This window comes from Malaclemys terrapin, chromosome 4 (assembly GCF_027887155.1).
Source record: "Malaclemys terrapin pileata isolate rMalTer1 chromosome 4, rMalTer1.hap1, whole genome shotgun sequence".
In the NCBI taxonomy this organism is placed as follows: Eukaryota; Metazoa; Chordata; order Testudines; family Emydidae; genus Malaclemys; species Malaclemys terrapin.
This window is the reverse complement of record NC_071508.1, coordinates 87,965,400-87,988,652: the sequence shown is the minus strand read 5'-3', so window position 1 is coordinate 87,988,652 and position 23,253 is coordinate 87,965,400. Positions and strand designations below refer to the sequence as shown.

The following is a 23,253-nucleotide window of genomic DNA, read 5'->3' as shown; positions in this document are numbered from 1 at the left end:
TCACCCATAGTAAATCAGTACAGCTTCACTGAAGTCAATGAAGCCACGAATATTTACATCAGGTGAGGATTGTGCCTCAAGTGTCCAAGAGGATGGGGCCAGGATATTAAACCAGGTGCTAGCATATCATGAAAATGAATGTCTCTTTGTTCACATGGCCAGAGGACAATACATTACAAAGCTTGAGGTCCATCCCTGTTTAGTTGTACTGTAAGCAAGGCAGAACAGACAAGTTACAGTGCTCACTTAACTATACACATTTATTTCCCCTTTGAACTTCAAGCATATCTTGTATAAGTACCCCAATTATTTCTCATCAAACCATCTATAAAGAAACAGATATTTTTAAAAGAATCTATTGTCTAGTCCTAAATAGCAATATCATCTGTCGTACTACTTCCATACCACTCAATGGTTTTGACTGTACTCCATGAAAATCTGGTTACTTATCTGTAGTGTAACTTGTTCTTCGAGATGTGGGTGCCGATGTGTATTCCACTCAGGTGCATATGTACCCAGCCCATCGAAGCAAGAGAACTTTGCTTTGTAGTACCCATCGGGGCAATGTTCATGCCCTCTGGCCTTCATAGCCCCTCCCATGGCTAAATAAGGGCAGCACTGCCCCAACCACCCTCAGCTCCTTTGCACCAAAATCCAAGACTAGGACAAAGGGTGGGTTGTGGAATACATATCTGCACCCACATTTTGAAGAACAAGTTATAGTACAGGTAAGTAACCGTTTTTTCTTCAACTGGTTGCAGACATGTCTTCCACTGAGGTGACTCTCAAACAATACTGGTAGGAGATAGGACTTGGAGTTTTCTTAAACAGTGACTGCAGAACTGCCTTCCCAACTGACTTCCTTTCCCATCTGACCTAGTTGCTGTGGTAATCACATAAAGTTTGGCAAAAGAATGTACAGAAAACCATGCAGCAGCTCTGCAAATGTCCAAGATTGAAATAATATCACTGAAAAATGCAGTTGACGAGGCTTGAGCCCTTGTTGAATGAGCCCGTAAGGACTGTAGGGGTGTGGTCTGAACTACTCCATAAGCTGTGGTAATGCAGGAAGTTATCGACCTAGAAAATCGTCTGCCCAGATAGTGGCTGACCTTTCATATGATCCACACAAGACACAAAGAGCTGAGGTGGTAATGAACAAAATGATTTAATTCTTTCCAGACAGAATGTCAGGCACGATCTCATATCTAACATACGAAGCTGCTGTTCATCTGCATTCAAGTGTGTCTTAGGAAAGAATACAGCTAAGTGGATAGCATGGTTAAGGTGAAACTGCTAAACTTTTTTTGACAAAATCTTTGGATGTGGCCTCTGGGACACTTTGTCTTTGAAGAACTGTGTATATAGAGGCTATGACATAAGGGCTTGCAGTTTGCTTACTCTTTTTGCAGAAGTTATAGCAATAAGAAAGGCTGTCTTTGGGGAAATGAGAGACAAGAAGCATGATGCTACTAACTCAAATGGAGGACCCATGAGGGCGGCTAGTACAGTATTGAGGTCCCACAATGGGACTGTTTCCTTCACAGGTAGAAAGTGCCTTTTAAGAAATCTCACTACCATGAAGTTTGAGAAAACTGACCTCCCTTGGACTGGAGGATGGAATGCCAAGATCGCCACCAAGTGGCCCCTCAACATGATAAGAGCCAGATCCGAGGACTTCTAATGTAATAAGTAATCCAAATCTCCTGAACACAAGTTAACATTCTCTTATTGACCAAACTGAAAAATGTTTCCGCTTGGCCAAACAGGTAGTACTAGTAGATGATTGGAACTCTCCTAACTGCTTCTGAACATTGATCTTCATTCTCACCTAGCCATCCTCCATCCATGCTGTGAAGTGTAACATTGCTCAGTGCCAGATGTGCAACCTGGCCATGGTGTAGAGTCACTAGGTTGGGAAGATAAACACAAGATCTGGGAGTTTGAACGGACAGACTGAGGTCAAAAAACAAACACTGTCTTGGCCAACCTGGTGCAATGAGAATCAGTTTGACATGGTCCAACTTCAGCTTGAGGATACTCTGAGAGAAACCGTAACATAGCCTGGAGTTCATAAAAATATGTAACTTCTCATGTGTCTCTTCAGAAAACAAAGACTGTCCATCAACTGGTATTTCTTCTATGGTCTGTTTTTATGTACAGAGCAATGCCTGAGTTCTGTAGCCAAGAAGCCCTCTTCACTGAGACATGGCAGTGTGCCACACTCCTCTTAGAAGAGGAGGAAGAGTCTCTTTGAGCCCGGGAGTGGCTCTGATTAGTTTTATGAGTTCTCTTCCTTGGGGGAACAGATGAAGGGGACTGGTCCCTTTTTCTCTGAGAAGGATCTGAATCTGGTGGCCTATCCAGGGTCCACACCAGCTCTGAAGACTGATGGCCCTGGTGATCTGCAGAGGGCCAAATCTGGCTTCATGGCTTGTTCCATGAGGTGCTGTTTTAAACACAAGTCCAAGGCAACTTGAGTGCTTTTCTTAAAGGAATGGCAAATGGAGCACTCTTTATTCTCTCTCTCTCCTAAAATACAACGAACAACATATATGGGGGTTGTTATTTGGAAATGCCACCCCACAAAAAGGATGGAGCTTAAATCCTGGTGAGGGCATAGTACCATATAACACTATAAACAGAGCTAATTCCTAAACTGACTACAAGGGTATTGCTAATTAACAATTTACAGACAATTGCACCATTGTTGTCAGAAACCGAGAGGTAAAATCCACATGGGAAGCTCCAACTCAAGCTGCGGGCAGTGAGAAGGAACTGGGGGAGGGAGGGGGGTCAGAGTAGTGTCACCCTGATATAGATATGGAAGAGGCTATGAGGGCCATAGGGTGCAAGTGCTGTCCCAACAGGGACTGCTAAGCAAAATTCTCTGACTTCGGTGTGTTGGGCGCATGCACACCTGAGTGGAATACAGTTCTGCAATGACTTGAAGAAGAAACAGCATATATTTGGCCTTGTCTACATAAGAAAGTTGTACCAATTTAACTAAAACAATTTAGAAATGGAATTAATTAAATGTGGGCAATTTCCTTGTGTGAACACTTGTACTTGGTTTAAGTGTTTATATCAATTTAAGGTAAGTGGATAAGGAGGTGTTTGAATATAAAAAACAGTTAATTCTTTTCTGAGAGGTTGCTATAGAAGTACAGATGTCTTGCATGGAGTGTTCCCTAGCAGTATATATTTGTTTTCAAAGAGCTAAAAGAGGATGGGTCTTGGAGACAGTTCTTCACATGGACCTTTTAGAGATACTGAATACTCCGCATTCTTAAAATGCAACATTTAAGAGAAATTTGTGCTTACAAAAGCCAAAGAACTTAGAGCACTAGAGGGTCACACACTTCATAGTTTTTGTAGGCTGAGTTTATCGCACTTTCCAGGGGCTCCTTGAATCCCTCCATTCCACCTCACGAGCTCCCTACATGCCACTCTCCTATCCCGCACTGTCTCAGGGATTCCCTTGAAATGTCACCCAGTCTCCCCTGCTGCCAACGGTTCTTTGTGATCCCCCCATTCTCCCTCCTCCCATACCAGGGTTCCCCATTCTCCCCCAATATGCTGGCAGATCTGTGTGCACACCCGTTCCCACCTCCCCCACAGCCTCCCTTCTCCCCTTTTTGCCCATGGCTGTTTGTGCCCCCAATTTCTCACTTACCCCATTCCAAGGGCTCTGTGTGCTGCTCTTTCCCCATGGCTGTGTCTCCTCCTTCCCCTATACTAGGTTCTTCCAATCTCTTCTTCCACCAGGGGTTCTGTGTGCCCCCCTTCCTCCATTTCAGGGTCCCCTATTTTGCTCCCATGGCGGGGCTCTGTGTTTGCCCCCATTCCCTTCATCTCTTCTCCCTGAAGGTGAGTCTGTCTGCTCCCCATTTACCCTTCCCCCTATACTAGGGTCTCCCCCATGCTAAGGGCTCTACATTCCCACTTCCTTCCATGTTCATAATTCCCCCTTCCTCCTATGCCAGAGACCTTATCTGCCCCTGAGTCCCACCTTCCACCCATGCCATGGGCTGTTTTTCCTCTTCCCCACATACCATGGTCCCCCAAACTCTGCCACCAATAATTTTTCCCCAAATCAATAGTGTTCTGGTTACTGATGGCTAGACCATTCCCTGAAAAATTGGAATTGATTGAATGCAGCATTCAGAAGTTATCATGTTACCTTCCTACCCACAGACAAACAGTAATGCCATCAAGTGTAGCATAAGACATTTGCAAGCTTGGTCAACCAGTTGCAACTGGGCAAAATACAGATGAGAGCTAACCAAACTTCCTCAGCATAGCTACTCTCTCTCAATCTTTATCTAGAGCATTGTTATCATTCTAGCCCTAATGAGTCCTCTTACTCTGGTAAACGTGACAAAATAGTGATTTGGTGCAATGGACAAACATTCTTTAAAGTCTAGGGTGAGGCAGAAACAGCTGTGTGTGAACCTACCATGCCTTATGTTCTACCTATTAACAAACCCTAATATTGCCGCCTTAAAGCTAAAGAATTCTACTTATTTTGTGGTGAACCAAACTGCTACATAGACTCATCAGAACTGGAATTACAGCTTCTGGCCAGAGATGCAGTTTACAGTCAGAACCGTCTGAATGCAGGACACTACCCAAGAGAGATACTGAGAAATAGTCCTGTATCCTCTCTCTTTGCTTTTGACGGATGTTGGAACCACCTTTCCCACCAGAATCACAATTTTTACGGCTCCTTTCATTTTCATTAAGCCAATACTGTAGCACCTAACATTCCACAGCAGAACCTGCTGGCAGCTCTATTCAATGCCAGCACCAATACACAACAGAGAAGCTGCAGAAGTAATGCTGAACAAGAGATCAGTTTTACATGTGTCGTTACCATCACAACAGTATGAAAACATATGCAATTAAAAATCATTCTGTCAAAATGAGAACAACAGATGAGTATAATCACAGGTTTCCCATGTTAAAAGGAGAAAGGGATGACAGATGGCTTCATTAATAAGGCACAGCTCACCGAGGCTCTGAAGTTACTGGAACAAAGTACGTCTTCAGAACCTGAGAATCACAATGCACTTCCCAAATGCCTGCTGCATTCACTGAATCCTTTCTTCTGTGTTCAAGACTAGCACATTTATATAGGAATAATAGCAAACTACAATGCAGTAAGAAGATCTTATGTGCAAACAAGGTTGGGAAAGATATGGACTTACAAGAGTAGCTTTAATTCCTTGGTCCTAAAATGTCCTAAATTCCTACTAACCTATAAAGAATGGAGGAATTAAAAAAAAATAGCAACCTTGACCAAACTAGTCATATTGTAACAATGTAATTGGTTGGCTATTGTAGGGCAAAACTTGTATCAGTGTCAGACTCTCATTGGTATCAACTAGTGTCAAGTTGTCACCTCAGTGCACAACAGCGATATATAAAGAAGGAAAAGGTCTATGTACTGAAACTCCGAAGGAGGGCTTAACAGTGCAAATCTTCAGTACCCAGCTGTTTTATGTAGTTAATATATTTCTTCAGCTGACAACTTAATTGCAAAATGCAAAGAAAATGTATACACTGGTGGAAGGCAATTCTAACCAAGCTACAGATTTATTTCACTATTTAAACTTTAATTGCATTTTTTTCCATTTTGTACATGGGATTTTTATAGCTTCAATGATCAAACAATCAATTTGCATTTATATAGCACCATTTAGAAGGGAAAATCACAAACACTTAAGATAAACTAAGCGAAAATTAAACTAAGTCGAACCACTGGGGAGAGTAGGTGTGGTCAAACAAGTCTTCAACAGCAAGACAAACTAATAAGCGTGTCTATCCAACCAGTTCTTAAGGACATGGTGTTCCAGAGAGTGGGAGAATTATGGAAGGTTTAGCCTCACAATAAGTGCAGTTCTTCCTCAGGTGATACTCAGAGGTCTCAAAGAAACAGACTGAAGTATATCTAAGATCTAATCATTCATTCTGATTAATAAGAGTAACATTCACAAAGAGAAATACAGTGCTTTAGAAGCTTCTCCCACTGCCTGGAGAAATATATTGCCAAAGTCACCTTGTGGTTAACACCATTTGCTTACTGCAGAAATTACCTACCCATCTGGTCAGCAATGCTATCCTCACTTCTCTGCCAGCTTGGTGTGGATTTGCCGCTGCCACCAGTATCTGTCTGTGTGTTCTGCCTGTCGATGGAGGCAGGGGATCTACGACTCATTCCAAACCTGTTGTAGTGTCCCCAAAACAAAGGTAGACAACAGTTTTAATTATGCTTAAATCCCATGTAGAAGAATAGCATTTACAGAAAAACAGTTATTACATCAAGTAGTACACCAGCAATCCAGAAACGGCTTCTTGTGGGATTTTTAATGCTTTTCCTTTCAGTTGTTGGGGGTCACTTGCTACCTCTTATTTATAAAATACACAGTGTATATATTAAACCATTAATTTACTGAGCACCTCTGTTCAAGAACCCCTCGTATCAGTTAAAAAAATAATTATTTAACCAAAAATTGGTCCTAACTGTGTACCAGTCAGCATGCTAAGTCAGATGAACTTTTTCTGTGCTTAAAATATGCTAAATTATTTTGTTGCAAGATGTATTCTGGAAGGTTCAATAAAGTGTTAGTTGTTTTTACTAATGTAAACAGTAGGTTCACCTTTTTCAGTTGACTATTGTTGAGTTTGAGCACTGCTTACTTTGTGCCAGGCCTTGCCAAGGCTAAGCCCTGGCACCTCTAGCTTGGCAGTTCATAGCCCCGGCACCTCTGGGCTTGGCAGTTCATAGCCCCGGCACCTCTGGGCTTGGCAGTTCATAGCCCCGGCACCTCTGGGCTTGCTGCATCAGTTATGAATGTAAAAAAACTGCTTGAGCCCCATCACCTTTTTCATTACAAATGAAGCACTGGTTTCGAGAGAACGATTTGTCACGAACAAGTGGCACCCCGGAAAAAGTTGAATGTTTATATCATAACTGAATTTGTTTTTTGCAATTTCCCACCCCAATAGGCATCAACAGGAGATTTTTAATTCTTCAGCTAAAAATGAGTGAAAAATTAGGGGGGGGCAATAGGTTGTTTAACAATGACTGGTTTTCAGTGTTGCTGTAGCCATGTTGGTCCCAGGATGAGAGACAAGGTTGGGGAGGTAATAGCTTTTACTGCACCAAGTTCTGTTGGTGGAAGGTACACAGAGCTGAGGAAGATCTCTGTTCAGCTTGAAAGCTTGTACCTTCCACCAACAGAAGTTGGTCCAATACCTGATTGGTTTGTCACATGACCAGTAATGAGGAAGTCCAGTGGGCTAACGATGCCTCCAAAGGCTGAATTAGAATTCTTTTTTATTCAAGCACCAATTTCATATCAAAGCAGAACATTTTAAAGCCTGATTTCATTCACTAAAGGTGTGATTTAAAGATTACAAGTTTTACCGAAAGCCAGTGGAACTGTGGCCCCAACTCACTTAGGCTCTTTTGAAAAATTAAGTATTTAAAAGGTGCTGGATCAACAGTCCTAGACCATGAAGTGCTATCTAGCCACACAAGTACAACACAGGGAGTGACCGCATGAATTTCCCTACACTGCCATTAAAGTGGGCTGTGAGGTTTTACAGATTTCATAGACTATTTTATCCTTGGCTTATCTGCTGCGCTGACCAGCATGTCACTACATGGCAACAGTAGTAGTGATTTTTGGGATGTGGGCATTTGTCCATTAATAACTAGATTGAAAGCACCAATGCATTCCACATGGGCCATGGAATAGCCATTACCTGGGTAATTTATGGTGAATGACTGATTTGGGTTAGTTTCAAACTTGTGGCTTTGAGATAATGGATCAGCTTTGGCTGAGACAGATGAATATCTGAAGCCATTGTTTTTCCTTCATTTCCACACACATTTTTGGGTGGGATTTTCAAAAGTGCCTAAGGGTATGTCTGCACTGCAATAAACACCCACAGCTGGCCCATGACAACTGGCTCAGACTCTTGGGGTGCAGGCTGCAAATCTATAAAACTGGACTGTAGATGTTTGGACTCAGGCTGGAGCCTGTGCTCTGGGACCCTCCCCCATTGCAGGTTCCCAGAGCCCAGGCTCCAGCCCAAGCTGGAATAGCTACACTGCAATTTTATAGCTCCGCAGTCTAAGCCCCCTGAGCCTGAGTCAGCTGAGACAGGCCAGTTGCAGGTGTTTTACTGGAGTGCTGCCATACCGTGACTGACTAAAGAGCACAGACCTGATTGAAAGTCATATCATGATGAGATCTGTCAATCAAATTCATTAAGACACTGAATCCAATGTATTCAAATTCTGGTATTGTATATGTCTGTTCAATAAGCAAGTATCGGACAAGCAGAAATCCGCAGCAAAAAGCAACTCAAAAGCATATCAAGAAGGTATAGAAACAAGGGGTCATTTATAAAAGGCCAGGCATTCAGGATGTGGTACTAATCTGCACAGTAGCTGCAAGGAATGTAGATAGGGAGGAGAGGAGTAAAGAGATCTTAAAAATGAACAGAAACAGGTGACTATGTTTCCCACTTAAATTCAATTGTAGTCAAGGCCCTATATACACCACAGCAGCCTTGACCTAAATTCTGGGGCAAGACCCTACGTATTCAAAGATACTCCAGTGGAACGGACTGGAGATTCTGTAACAACTTCAGGAAAATCACACACAAAAAATTGAAGTTTTATTTAATTATATATGAAAATGAAAAATAGCCATTCTAGTATCTCCCCCCCCTTATTTAATATGATATTAAATTTTTTCATGCTGCCCCAAAATTTTTAATTTTCAAATATGCTGCAGAGTTATGTACTGAAAATGCATAACTAACATAGAAGCAAATGATTTTGGCAGTTAAGAGTGGACAGTTGGGGCTTTTGGCATCTGGAAAGATGTGAGGTGTGGAAAATAGTTAAAGTTTGTGGGATGAATCCATTAAAGTTTGTGGGATGTTAAAATGATCAGCTGTGAAACAGTTAATTTGACATTGAAATTTGTATTATATTTCGAAATGAATAAAGGGATACTGTTCTGAGAGGTACTGGAGCAACTCCCATCTCCGAACTATCGTTTCAGGTTGTCTGCAGATTCAAGGAGACACAAGGTAATAATTTTACACTCAGCACATATTTGTAGGGTTCTATTTGCAGCCATGAGAACTAAAACCTTTTTTTTATTTAAATGAAAGCCTAGATTCTGAAACACAAGCAAAGGATGGATTCTGGCAAATTCCACTGCTAAACAATTGTGGAATACACAGGATCCTCCTTTATCCATCAATATCTATAAATGTAACATGCTGTATGATTTTAATACTGCAATTTAAATATTAGATTTAGACCATCTATTGATGGTTAGACCATTACTTGAAGGATTTCATGAACATATCCAGAATTTAAAATAAAAAAAAATAAAATAAAACCACACAAAACAACCATTAAAACCGATGAACAGCAACAGCAGATAAGCTTTGTACACTTCACAATAATTCACATCATGGAATTTCCCCAATTCCAAATACTTAACATAACAGTTGAAATGAAAATAAACACATCCCACTCTGCCAAACATAGGCCTCCCAGGTGACCCCTAATACTGAAATGGAAACCTGCCAACCAGTGGCGTGCCATCACACATTTAGTCAGGCATGCAATTGTACACCTGCATGCAAAATGGCATCCTCTGCACAGTGTAACCTCACACGCACTGTAGGTGCGAGGTCATGCTGTGTGGAGATCTCCATTCTGTCCTATAATTTCCTTCCCATCAACATCCCATAAACATTAAAGGATATACAGAATTCTACCTTGTAATCCAAGAGATAATGGGAATTATTTAAATTAAACATTGTGAAAGATTTTCAAACAAGTATTACTGTATTAACAAATTACATTAGAGATGTATGGATTTTATATTTTTTTAAAAAAAGCTGATCACTTCCCTAAACATTAGCTGAGTGACTATTGAAACAATGGTAACATCTGGTAGTGGGTATCGGTCCATGCTACCAAAAATAAAAAAGAAGTAATTAGAAACAGTATTTAAGAGAAGTTCAAGATCTAAAAACTCATTTATCAAATTGTGCAGCATCAATATTTTATTCTTCACATAATGTTCTCCTAATTAACATCCTTGATATCAATATTCATCATCAAGTGCAATGTAATATGCTTTGCTTAATTTATAGTGTATTTTTATCAAAGAGGACATCTGAGATTTATGAAAATACGGTTTGTTAATCTTGGTGAAATCTAATCATTCCCCTACTAATTAAGATGCAACAAACTTGTTTATTTATTTATTTTTTATTAACTAGGCCATTTAAAACTTACTAATTAAACTAGAAAATAATTAGTGCTGGTTGTAGTGGTATCTTTTATGCCACTTACATTATAAAAGTTGTCAAGGCCTCATGAAAACAGCAGAAATGCATCTTTAATTCCCAAAAGGAACACAGGAAAATAGTTTATTTCATACAGCCAGAAAAGGAAAAACATTCATTCGTTGTTTTATACTCTTTTTTTACATTCTATTAACATTCATACATATACATAAAAACCATACAATACAAACAGAAGTGTACATGAAACATATATCTATAATATATACAGCAAGCCCCATCTGGATACTGCTGAAGTGAATGAGGCTTTTGCCATTGTTTTTAATGGGGAATGATCAGGACCAATAATATAGTAGGATCACCAGTTACTGTTATAATGAATATTGTTGGATAAAGTTTCCATCCTACCCTCTATTTTTAATTACTTGTATTCTGAAACTTTCATCTTTCAGGCTGAAATTTTTCATGCTTTGTCTTTATACCTGGAGGTGAATTTTTGGACAGCTTTAGCAAATATGGTTCAGCATGAGAACAATGGGGAGGAGACTGAGAGGGGCACGGTATTTTTCCCCATCAGAAAAAAAAATCTTGCTAGTTTTTTTAAACAGTTTCTACAGCTACGTCATTGTGCTCTGAAAGGTAAATTTGCCAAACAAATTGCCTGTTTTGAGGATCAGTGCCATTTCTTATAATTGTTCATTTCATTATTCCAGGGCAACATGGTTTGATTTGACAGAATTATTAATCTTTTAAAACAGTTAATTAGTACGCAAGTGTGGTTTTGTTTTCCGAACTTCTAAAATGCTCAGCAAAGAAGGATCCACTATAGGTATGTGCATGAATAACTTGTACAGTGAAATGGGCTAATAAAGGACTTTTGTGCACTTTGGGATGATTCAGGACAACACTTAGGCACATGCATAAATCAATCCTTATTCAGAACAATACTTAATCTGTCCTGAATAGGGATGCTTTTCTGAATCTGGGCCTTTGTGTTGGTGTGCAGGAGGCAGGGGCGGCTCTGTGTGTTTTGCCGCCCCAAGCATGGCAGTCAGGTGGCTTTTGGCGGTGTGCCTGTGGGTGGTCCGCAGGTCACACCGATTCGGTGGCATGCCTGTGGGAGGTCCGCCGGTGCCGCGCCTTCGGCGTCCCCGCCGCCGAATTGCTGCTCAATCAGTGGGACCGGCGGATCTCCTGCAGGCATGCCACCAAAGGCAGCCTGACTGCCGCCCTCACAGGGACCGGCAGGCTGCCCCCCGCGGCTTGCCGCCCCAGGCACGCGCTTGCTGCGCTGGTCCCTAGAGCTGCCCCTGGCAGGAGGGAACCTGCTCTGCAACAGGGGAAGGCACACAGCACCTAACATTTGCAGGGGAAGGTATCTTTCCTGCAAACTTCCTAATCTGTGCTGGAGCAAGACCACCTCAAAGGCACCTCGGGAGCTCTGAGCAAGAGAAAGTACTTGACACCTTGCTAAACCTACATGCTTCCATGCTGCACAGGACAGAGGCTCCCATCTGCAGACTTCCCTAACATGCATAGGACAGGGTGTTATACTAGCTAGGTAGTTTCAGAAAATGGAATTTACACCACTACTGCAACTTTATAAGCACCAACATGGAGAGGATTACACATTGACCATCAAACTATCTAAGGAGACTCCAGAGAGAAGCTTCATTGTGAACTATTAAGCAGTTTTTCTCCCTTCCTCTTCTCTGTAAGGGGTATTCTTAGGCACGTAGTTCTATCGTTGCCAATTATTTCTCTGCCCCTACTTAAAAATGTTTGATTCATTTTTCCTTTTCAGTGTTCTCTGAAAATGATACATATTTAATTTCTTCCTCCATGAGTTTTCCCCAAATGTGAATAGTGGATCATTCCAAGGAGCTTCATGATATCAATAAAGTTGGAGGAGACAGGCTGAAATCAGAGAAGCTTTTAATATGTGAAATAAATGCTATTTTGAACAGTCCCTATAAGTCACTTAATACCCTTATGTCTAAACTATCCAAGTCTTCGATGAATGTATCACTTTCTTGCTTCAAAAAAGCAATGAAGGCTGCAAAGTTAAAAGCCTAAGAAATCAGTCTGAGTATTGTGCATTATTGATATCATTTAAGAAGCAAAAGCTGTGAAGTGAAGAAGTTTGCAACGTGAAACTGATGCATTTAATGAAGACTCAAATACTTCAAGGTCTCTGCAGATGTTAGCCTGAGCATTGCCATAGAGAGAAAAAGTGAGAGGACTCTTCAACCTCACTTTTTTTTTTCCAAAAGTGAGGCAAGGAAAGAAAAACTGTTTTAGTAACTGCATGTAAAGAATAGTTTGTAAACCAGCAGAGTAAGCACAGCTCAGATATTTTATAACTCTAGCCACCAAATGGAAGAGGGAAACCTCAACCAAACAGCACCTTAAAAAAAAACCTGGTGCCTACCCTTCTGGCATAGATTTTTGTCTGTAGGTTCCCCCACCAGAGCCAGTCTCACTCGAGGACAACAGGTTGCTGGGGGAGTTACGACACTGCTGTGATCTTGCTAAGGCAATGGATGAAACTGTGACGTAGACATCAGAACCAGGAGACAACCTGTTTAAAGCAAACAAACAAACCCAGTCAAAGTCAATAAATCACAGTGTAAGGCATAATGGGCAATATGCACAAATTGCCACATCAGCAGTAAGTGTAGCTTCATGGAGATAGTAAAATTGAAGCCATTTGGAGGGCTATGCATATTTTCCCTTATTAATCTATTCCCTGTGGGAATAGTGGGAAAACAGACTTGGAAAAATTACTTTAGAAAAACATGCCAGTTTCCAAAGACTGCCAGAAATAAACTTGTTGAATTGTTTTTGTAGTTTGCTAGTGAGGAATACTGAAACACAACATACTTTACCCACATACCATAAAACTGATTTATTCTTACATTTCAGAACAAAGCTTTTGTGTGGAATTTTAACAAAATGCAGTACTTATCAATACCAACTCTTCAAGCATATAAAGCTGGTCTCTTTGCTACCGTTGTTTTGTTAATTAAAATACTAGGATTGTAGACTTGGTTAATGTTATTTATAAATCAAAAATTGGGATGTTCATCATTCCTAAATACACAGAATTGTTTGGCTAACACCTTATAACTTTGTTGTTAACTACATACTTGTGTCACATGGAGCTACCTCCTAACAATACAGCAACAGTATATCATAAATGGTTAGAGTTCCAACATTCACATCTGGACAATAAGTTTGAACAGGAGTATCCTTACTTTGTCCAGCAAGGGTATCTGTCCTGCAATTGAGGTTTTGGGTCATTTTTTGGTTCCTGTGCATTCTGTCTCCAACGCATCAAGTAGAGCCTATACGGTTTTAACGCTTCTACATATTTTTGTTCTATTCGTGACTGAAGTCAATGTGAATTTTTCCAGTGACTTAAAATGACTTTGGATCAAGCCCTCAGCCAATAACAAATTATATTTTAAACAAATTGCTTAACAAATAGTAACTGCAAAAAAGTCCAACACATTGAAGCTTAAGACCTTTCTGTCATCTTATATGTGAAAAAAACAAGACAGATTGACTTCCATAAAAAATATGGTTTACCTGTCTCAGCACAGGACTTGGATCCAGGAACTTCCAAGACATTAAGCAAGCCACTTAACTGATATCTCAGTTTCCCATTTATAAGGTGGGGGATATTATTTACTTAGCTTTCTCAACCAGATATTGTGGAAATTAATTATTAAAAGTTTGCAACTACTTTGAAGATGAAAAGGCTTACAGTTCTGATTGCTGAGAGAAATACTTGTTGAAAAATTTTAAGAGCTAGGCATTATTATGATTGTTTTCTATTTGTATTTTCTCTCCCACCCTTTTACTTGAACAAAGCAAAAAGTAAAGGGGGAGGGAGGGAGAGAAAAATAAAGACTGACTCTCTAAACTCAGTCTGCATAAATGAGATTCAAGAAAATTTCTACCCAACCAAAAAAGCAGTGAGTCAAATCCTAATTATTTGAAGCACAGCACCAAACCCAATAATGCATCTTTAGTCTACTAATCTAAATTTAACAACTCACGTTTATCCGTGTAAGCAAAAATTCTGAAGTATTTGATTGCAAAGAAAACAAACAGTTCAAGAGATGGAAATGTAAGGAGAGATGAGCCAAGCAGATTAATAGCAATTTCTCATTTTTTCAGTGGCATTCTTATACAGAAAAAAGAAAGGCCAGCCAAGAAAAATACTTGCTTTCAAATAGGATTCACACACTCACACATATACACACATGTAGACCCACTAACACTTACCTAGCAATACATAAATCACATTTTGTTAAACTATGACCTTCTCTCATATGATGGTTGATTAGAATTTATGGTAATGGAGCAATAACGCCTTCTATAGTTTTGTGTAAAATGTTCCCCCAATGGAATAGCTTGTATTTTCAACTTCAGTTTCAGGTATGATTTTCCTCATTTCCCGTGCCTTACCAAAAATGACAGTATTGTTCTGAGGTGATACAAAGACATACGCAACAGGACAGAGTTATAATTCCTCACAAACCTGGAAGACTTTTAGTATGAGCAAAAGAAATGATTATAAACTTGGTCTGAACAGCAGAACAGCCAGCCCCAGAGGGAGAATAGTCTGTTATTTACCTGGTTTGTTTATGAAACTAACTCTCCTTTCCGTATGATTGAGAACCCACACTTCATTAACATGGTTCAGTCATTAAGACCAGGATACAGTCCACCCAACAGAGCAGATGTCGCAGGCAAATTACTGGTTAAAGTATATGAAAGAGAAATTGAGCATCCAGCAAAAGGTCTACAGAGTGAAATTGTTAACCTGAGTCTTGATGGGTGGAGCAATGTCCACAATGATCCTGTTGTATGTGCTTGTGTGACAACAGAAGAAGAATGTCTTCCTTACAGAAACAATTGATACATCAGGAAATGCACACACAACAGAATACTTACAAAAAGTAGCAGTAAAAGCTATAACAAACTGTGGAAAAAAATTCAAATATCTAGTACGCAGCTTGGTCAGACAATGCTGCAAATGTATCCAAGATGAGAAGAAATTTAGGAGAGTGAAGAGACTTCCACGCTAATAATATATGGTTGCAGTGCTCATTTGCCGCACCTCCTAACCAAAGACTTCAGTGTTCCAGAAATAAAGGCTAATGTTGTTGAAATTGCAAAATACTTCCGTAACAACCATTTTGCAGCAGCTGCTTTGAAAAAAGTGGGAGGAACCAAGCTAACTCTCCTACAAGACATGCGATGGAACTCAGTAGTGGACTGTTTTGAGCACGAGATCAAGAACTAGCCTAATCTGATGAGTTTGTGAACAAAATTGTGAAAAAATAGATGGCACTGTCACAGCCAAAGTTCGCAACATTGGTCTTAAGAGAAATGTTGAACACATGCTGAGTACCCTGAAGCCTATTTCTGTAGCCTTGAACAAAATGCAGGGAAATAGCTGTTTTATTGCCGACACTGTTGAAATCTGGAAGGAACTGAGTGAGATCTTAAAAAGAAAAATATGCAATGACAGAGTTTAATTACAAGCATTAAAAAAAATGAATGGGACAAGCACTATCTCCAGCTCATTTTCTTGCAAATATTCTCAAAACTCGGTACCAGGGTCAAACCTTAACTGCTGAAGAAGAGGAGTTGGCTATGACATGGACATCCAGCAATCATCCCTCCATAATGCCAACTATAATAAACTTCAGAGCTAACGGGGAACCATTCAAGAAATTATACGTTTGCTGATGATGTTTTAAAGAAAGTCACACCAGTGAACTGGCGGAAGTCACTTAAGCACTTGGATTCAGAGACTGTTGAAATGATAATCTCACTTTTAACAGCAGTAGCTTTTATGCCAGTGTAGAAAGAATATTTTCTTCCTTTGGACTAATTCATTCCAAACTGAGAAATCGTTTGGGACCTGAAAAAGCAAGAAAGCTTGTTTTTCTTTTCCAGATTATGAACAAACAGGAAAATGAAGGTGAAGACGTCTGAGTTAGCTGCAGAAGCCAATATTTTAAATTTCTCATGCTGATCTGGCTGACATAGTCGATTTAATTTTTTTTTTTAATATTTCGTTTAACTATTTTAGTTAAAAACAATTTAAAAAAAACCAAACCTGATTTTAAAAAGCTTGAATGTTTAACTAAATTCAAAAATTCATATGCTTGTTTTGTTAAAATATTATGTTTGCTGTTGAAGGAAAAAATCCAGAATACATAATGTTGTTATTTTAGTTAAATAAAACAATTTAAATGTCTTCCTAAAACAGCATGGCAAGAAAATCCTCCAAATATTAATGATTAACCTGTTGAATTGGAGATAGTTCACCTCCCAATGACTTCATAAATATCTGCTTCAATTACCAAACAATCATTCATTTTCTGATATAGCTGTAAAACTAATCTGAAAAGTTTTCAAAATAAATCACTTTAAACATGTATAGTGTGTACCTTCTAAAAATGAAACCTACATCTATCTCTGAGTTGTGAAGAATATGCATTAAGGTTATAACAACCAACAAGAATGCACTTTTATGTAGAAATTCACGATTCAATCGAGTCTTCCTGACTAGTGATTTAAATCAAATCCACCCGGGAGGGGAGGGGGGAAGAGAGAGACAGTATAAACATGTATATACACGAAAGATACACACACACACACACACACACTATTTGGACTGAGATTTTAGAACTAATCTATAAAGGTCACAGGCACAAATTTACCAAATAACCACCTTTTGGTATTCTTAGGCTTTTCAATAAAAGGCAATCACTTGTCGGAAACACATACTTAATTTTGCTTTAATAGGCTTCAGCTAGACCAGAGGTGGGTAAACTAGGGCACCACGTCCCTGCGGCCCTCGGGTGTGGGGGGCAGAGGGCTCTGTGCGTTCCCTCCAGGCACCACCCCCCCGCAGCTCCCATTGGCAGGAAATGGGGAACCGCGGCCAATGGGAGCTTTGGGAGAGGTACCTGGAGGCACGGCAAGAGCAGTACACATGGAGCCCCCCGCCCCAGGGGCTGCAGCACTTCTTGGAATGGCGCAGGGCCGGGGCCGGGGTGCAGGGAGCCTGCCCTGGCCCAGGTGCATGCCGCTGCCACCCCAGAGCTGCTTTAGGTAAGCGGCGCCGGACTGGAGCCCGAACCCGCCCCCCAACTCCCTGCCCTGAGCCCCCTGCCTGCACCTCGCACCCCTCCTGCACCCCAACTCCCTGCCCTGAGCCCCCTGCTGCACCCTGCACCCCTATGCACTCCAACCCCCTGCCCTGAGCCCCTGCCCTGAGCCCCCGCTGCACCCCACACCCCTATGCACCCCAACCCCCTGCCCTGAGCCCCCTCCTACACCCTGCACCCCTCCTCTGCCCCAATCCCTTGCCCTGAGCCCCTTCCTGCACACTGCACCCCCTCCCACACCCCGCACTCCCTCACACACCCCAACCCCCTGCCCTGGCCCTGTATACAATTTCCCCACCCAGATGTGGCCCTTGGCCTAAAAAGTTTGCCAACCCCTGAGCTAGACGCCCTTGGATACACAAGCGTCACAGAAATATCGCACGATATAAAGAAATCTCAGAAAAGAGTAGTGGTTCCCAAAAGGACACTACAAAAGCAACCATACAGACTGACAAAGATAAATAATTATTTTATTTTAACTTAATATCTGCTTATCTGGTTTTACAGATATTGAAGATGTCCCTCTTGATGAATTCACTGTCATGTTATTTGCTGTAATATCCCATTGTGTTTTCTATATACTAAAAAGGTTAATAATAGTGATCAGATACTCAACTCCATTTAATATTAACAACAAGGGGGAAAGAACACAAACCAAAACCAGGAAATAATAGGTTAAAGAATATTTAGATAAGCTAGATATATTCAAGTTGGCAGGGCCTAATGAAATTCATCGTAGGATACTTAAGGAACTAGCTGAAGCAATCTCAGACCCGTTAGAAATTATCTTCAAGAACTCATTGAGGCTGGGTGAGTCCCAAGAAAACTGAAGAAGGGCAAAACAGGGAACAAAGGTGACCCCAGGAATTGTAGACCAGTCAGCCTAACTTAAAGACCTGGAAAAATACCAGTACAAATGATTAAATAATCAATTTCTGATCACCTAGAAGATAATAGGGTTATAAGGAATAGCAAGCATGGATATGTCAAGAACAAATCATGCCAAACCAACCTAATTTCCTTCTTTGACAGGTTTACTGGACTAGTGGATGGGGGAAGCAGTAGACACAATATAACTTGATTTTAGCAAGGCTTTAGACACAGTCCAACATGACATTCTAATAAGCTACCTAAGGAAATGTGGTCTAGATGAAATTATGAAAGGTGGGTGCACAAATGGTTGAAAGACAATACTCAAATTACCAATGTCAACTGAGAGGACAATGTATCTAGTGGGGTCCTGCAGGGATCAGTCCTGGGTCCAGTACTATTTAGTACTTTCATTAATGACTTGATTATGGGTACACTTATAAAATTTGCAGATGACACCAGGCTTGGAAGGGTGGAAGGCACATTGAAGGGCAGAATTAGAATTCAAAACAACTCTGATAAGCTGGAGAATTGGTCAAAATCAACAAGATGAAATTCAATAAAGACAAGTGCAAAGTAGTACACTTGGGAAGGAAAAATTAAATGCGTAACTACAAAATGGGGAATAACTGGCTGGTAGTCCACTGAAAAGGATCTGAGGTTATACTGGACCATAAATTGAATACGAGTATGTGCATTTGCCAAAAAAAAAAAAAAGTGTCAGATGTAAGATACTGGAGGTAATTGTCCCATTCTAGTCAGCAATGGAGAGGTCATTATGGTATGAGAGGATACATTATGGTCTAGTTATATCATTCATATATATTTATAGATATTACACACACACACACACACACACACACACACACGTAATATTAAAAGAACATTCTTAAGGTTGCAAAGTCAAACACTCAAGGGTTAGTAATGGCCAGAATTAAGAATGCCTGTGTAACCTTAATTTGGCACCCTTGTGCATATGCATTATGATACAGTCTTTACATACTATTTTTTCCACAGGACCCTGGCCTCATTCAGTGCACAGGAGGGACCTGTTCTGGGGATGAATCAAGGTCATACAGTGAAGGAGAGTTGCTTCATTTGTTACAGAAGTTGGGAAGTGTGCAGTGAATGAAGCAGGGGACTGGAGGAAGAGAAAGCGTGGTCTTATGGTTAAGGAAGTTCAAGGTTGCCCTGAAGAACTGGAGTCTTGCTTTGCCTCTGCTACAGAGTTCCTATGCAATGCTAGGCAAGTCACCTAAACCAGACTTTTCACAAGTTGTCACCAATTGTGTGTTCCTCATTTTCCAGGTGCCCAGTGTGAGACACCTGGGGGTCTCATTTGCAGAAGTATTGAGCATTCACAACTGTAGATGAAGTCAATAGGAGCTGTTTTCAACAAAGGGGCAACTAGGGTGACCAGACAGCAAATATGAAAAGTCAGGACGGGGGGGGGGGGGTCGGGGGTAATAGGAGCCTATATAAGAAAAAGACCCAAAAATCGGGACTGTCCCTATAAAATCAGGACATCTGGTCACCCTAGGGGCAACAGAACCAGGGAAGCGAGGGAGGGCTAGTGCTCCTGCAATGCAAATATTGAGGGGTGAAGACCAGAGCAGCATCAGAGGAGGGGATGGAGCAGTCTAGGTTGCACACAAGATTGGACTGGCCACCAGGGAGTGGTAGGACTCTCTGGCCCAGCCTGGTCCCACCTTCCAGCCACCACAAGTCCCAGCAGAGACATCCTGGGGTAGGGAAAAAAAATGAGACAGGGCACCAACACCCAGGCAAGGGGGCAGGGAGACATTGGTGCACAGGGTGGCAGATGACAAGGGGGCAAGAGGGAGAAGCACAGGGCACTGGGCACCAGCCCTTGAGGTACTGCTGTAGGAGCAGTAGTAGAAACTACAACACCCCACCCCAACATGGAGCCCACTCCCCTCTCTCCCCCTCCTGCCCCTCCATTCACGCGGAGCTTCTAACTCCCCCCATTTCAACATATAAAGAACTACTCTGAAAAATCTGGTCTTATGTATCAAACACGGCTGCTACTCTGAAACCTGTCAGAATTCATTAATACTTCTGACTTTAATCTCTCTCTGCCTCAGTTGTTAATCTGTAAAATAGAGATAAATATATCCCGTCAACTCACAGGGGTATTGTGAAAATAAATTCATTGATGTCTGTAAAGCGCTCAGTTACTATAGAGAGGAGTGCTACAGAAAAGCCCATAAGGAAATTAATTACATTTTCAGAGCAGGATTTGAACAGTGTGCAATAAATAAGGTCTGGGGCCACACATGGGGGGGGGGGTGAAGGAAGGAGAAAACAAAATACTGAATAATTGCTCATTACGTGAATGCAGTCCATTCTATGAACTTAATAAGGTAGGTGTCCTGTGGGGAAACTGTGAATAATTATAACTGAAGATTATCATAATACATATGCACAAGGGGGCTCAATGAAGTTTGCACAGGCAACCTTCATTCTGGCATCTCCTGACTTTTGAGTGCCTGACATTGTAACCTTAGTAATGTTCGTTTTAGTGTAATTTGTGTATGTATAATAAATATATTATGTAAAATGTCAAGAAGCATAACTGACAATCTTTACACATCTGAGGCTGTAGTCTTGGGTTGCAGGGGTTGAGCTCCAATTTTCCAGTGCTGAGTGAAGGTGTTGGACCTGGTGCTAGTACACAGTAAACATATTATCTAGGTAGTGATGCAAGGCTTTACATTTTCTAATCCAAAACCCCTGTCAGGTAGGCAAAGTAAGAGTTGTATTCCAGATGGTGAAATCATAGAGAGGCCTATTCTTGTCTACACTAGGAAAAATAAGACTATCAAGCATCAGCAACAGATGCTCTTGACTTGTGCCGAATACTATACAACAGCAAACGTAGCCAAGGATGAACTGTATTCAAATACCATTACAACAACCTGTTTAGAAAAGGTTTTAACCCTGGTCTCTGGTATGGTACTTAACACAGCACCATGACTACTTACTCAAAACACTTGGCTACACTTTTTAACCAAACAAATTCCATTTAAGCTGAAATTTCCCACACTTTGCCTCAGTTAAAAGAAGAATATTTTTGCAAAGTCTGAGCAAACCCCACCTATGCGCTAGAGCTGGCTGAAGTATTTTTCCCCCCAATTGTTTTGATTTTTTAATGAAAAGTGGCTCTTTGACTAGATGGAAATTTTTGAGAGAACATTTCTTTTTTCCATCAACACTTGACGGGTTTTGTGCAAAATCCTGGGGAAAAATGTGAATTTTTGTTTTCGATGAAAACGAAAAAATGTTTTTCCTTTAAATGCTGTTCTTTTCAGAAAAAAAATGCATTTTCAATGTATTCCTTCAGCTCCATTATAAGCATGTGTATTCTAAATTTCTATATAACGAAGGTGATCATGTTTCCCAAAGGGAAAATGGGACATCGCCTGGGGCTAGTCTGAGGCCCCCTCCCCACCCTCCCCTCCCCCCAGGGCTGGCCTACATCTCTTCCACCCCCGAGAAGGGCTGGCCCAAGATACTCGCCCGACCCATTTCCCCACGCGGGACTGATATCGGTGCTTGTCCAAGCCTTGCCTCTCTTCCTCCGTTGCACTGGCATCACCGCTTGCCCTGAGCCCTGCACGTTCTTCCACACCCTACTTTTTGACAAAAGTGGGCATTTGTCCGGTTTGCTCTTGCCAGCTGATCCAGTTCAGAGCAAATAGGACAAACGCCCACATCTGCCAAAAAAGTTGTGATGGCCGGGACAGGGCTTAAAAAAGGGACTATGCCAGCTAAAACGGGATGTATGGTCACCCTATGTATAACTGTAATCTTCAAACTTGGGGCACAAATTTGCAAACTACTGTTCATGCAACTAATGCATTGATTCTAAAGGGATTACTCTCAAGTGTAAGTTTTCAGGACTGGGCCCTTTGCTTACTTTGTCGTCCTTAATGAGATTTAAAGCCAACCTTGAAGAAAATTATTCCAGTATTATTTAATGTATAGAGGTTTAAAGTCAGTGTTTGAATGTGACCACATCAGTACAGTTTCCATTTGGCTTAGAATGTTGACTGCGCTCAATAAACTTTTATCTTAGGAGTGTCTGTTTTATCTTAGTTTAAGCCTTAGGTTCAGATCCAGCAAAATATTTAAGAAAATACGTAACTAAACATGTGAACAGCCCTATTGACTTCAGCTCGCATGTTTTCACACACTTGTTTAAGTGCTTTGCCAAATCAGGCTTCAGTTAAGACTGATTCACTTTGGGATGAGTCAATTAAGAGCAGATTGTGATACAACTAACAGCACTCCCTCCCACTCCCAAACTCTCTCACACATGTGCATGCGCGCACACACACACACACACACTTTCCCCCCCATTAAAACAAACAGGAAATTAAATGCAAAAAACCAACATTAACACAACATTAAGGCTGAGAAATCAAGATCTCAGAAGTCAAGAGATTCCAAAATATAAGGTTATGGTTATACTACAGCCTATGTCGGCAAAACGTATGTCACTCAGGAGTATGAATATTCCACCTTCCCTGAGCAACAGAAGTTACACCGACATAAGTGTTCATGTGCACAGCACTATGTCAGCGGGAAAAGTTCTCCCACCAACAAAGCTTATGCCGCTCACGGAGACGGTTATTGATGGCAACAGAAGAGCTCTCTCCTGTCAGGATAGTCTCCTATACCAGGTTTCAGAGTAGCAGCCGTGTTAGTCTGTATCCGCAAAAAGAACAGGAGTACTTGTGGCACCTTAGAGACTAACAAATTTATTAGAGCATAAGCTTTCATGGGCTACAGCCCACTTCTTCGGATGCATACA

General features: G+C 41.0%; 1 protein-coding gene across 3 annotated transcripts in view; it reads right to left on the bottom strand.

Annotated features, from left to right (window-relative positions):
* SIPA1L1 (signal induced proliferation associated 1 like 1) overlaps positions 1–23,253 on the bottom strand; it is a 388,865-nt gene that overhangs the window by 24,465 nt on the left and 341,147 nt on the right. For all 3 annotated transcript variants that reach the window (XM_054025262.1, XM_054025263.1, XM_054025264.1), the window contains 2 exons: positions 12,782–12,931; positions 6,103–6,227 (listed from right to left, as the gene is read on the bottom strand). In XM_054025262.1, coding sequence (XP_053881237.1) covers positions 6,103–6,227; positions 12,782–12,931 — 275 coding nt within the window. The remainder of the gene's footprint in view (positions 1–6,102; positions 6,228–12,781; positions 12,932–23,253) is intronic.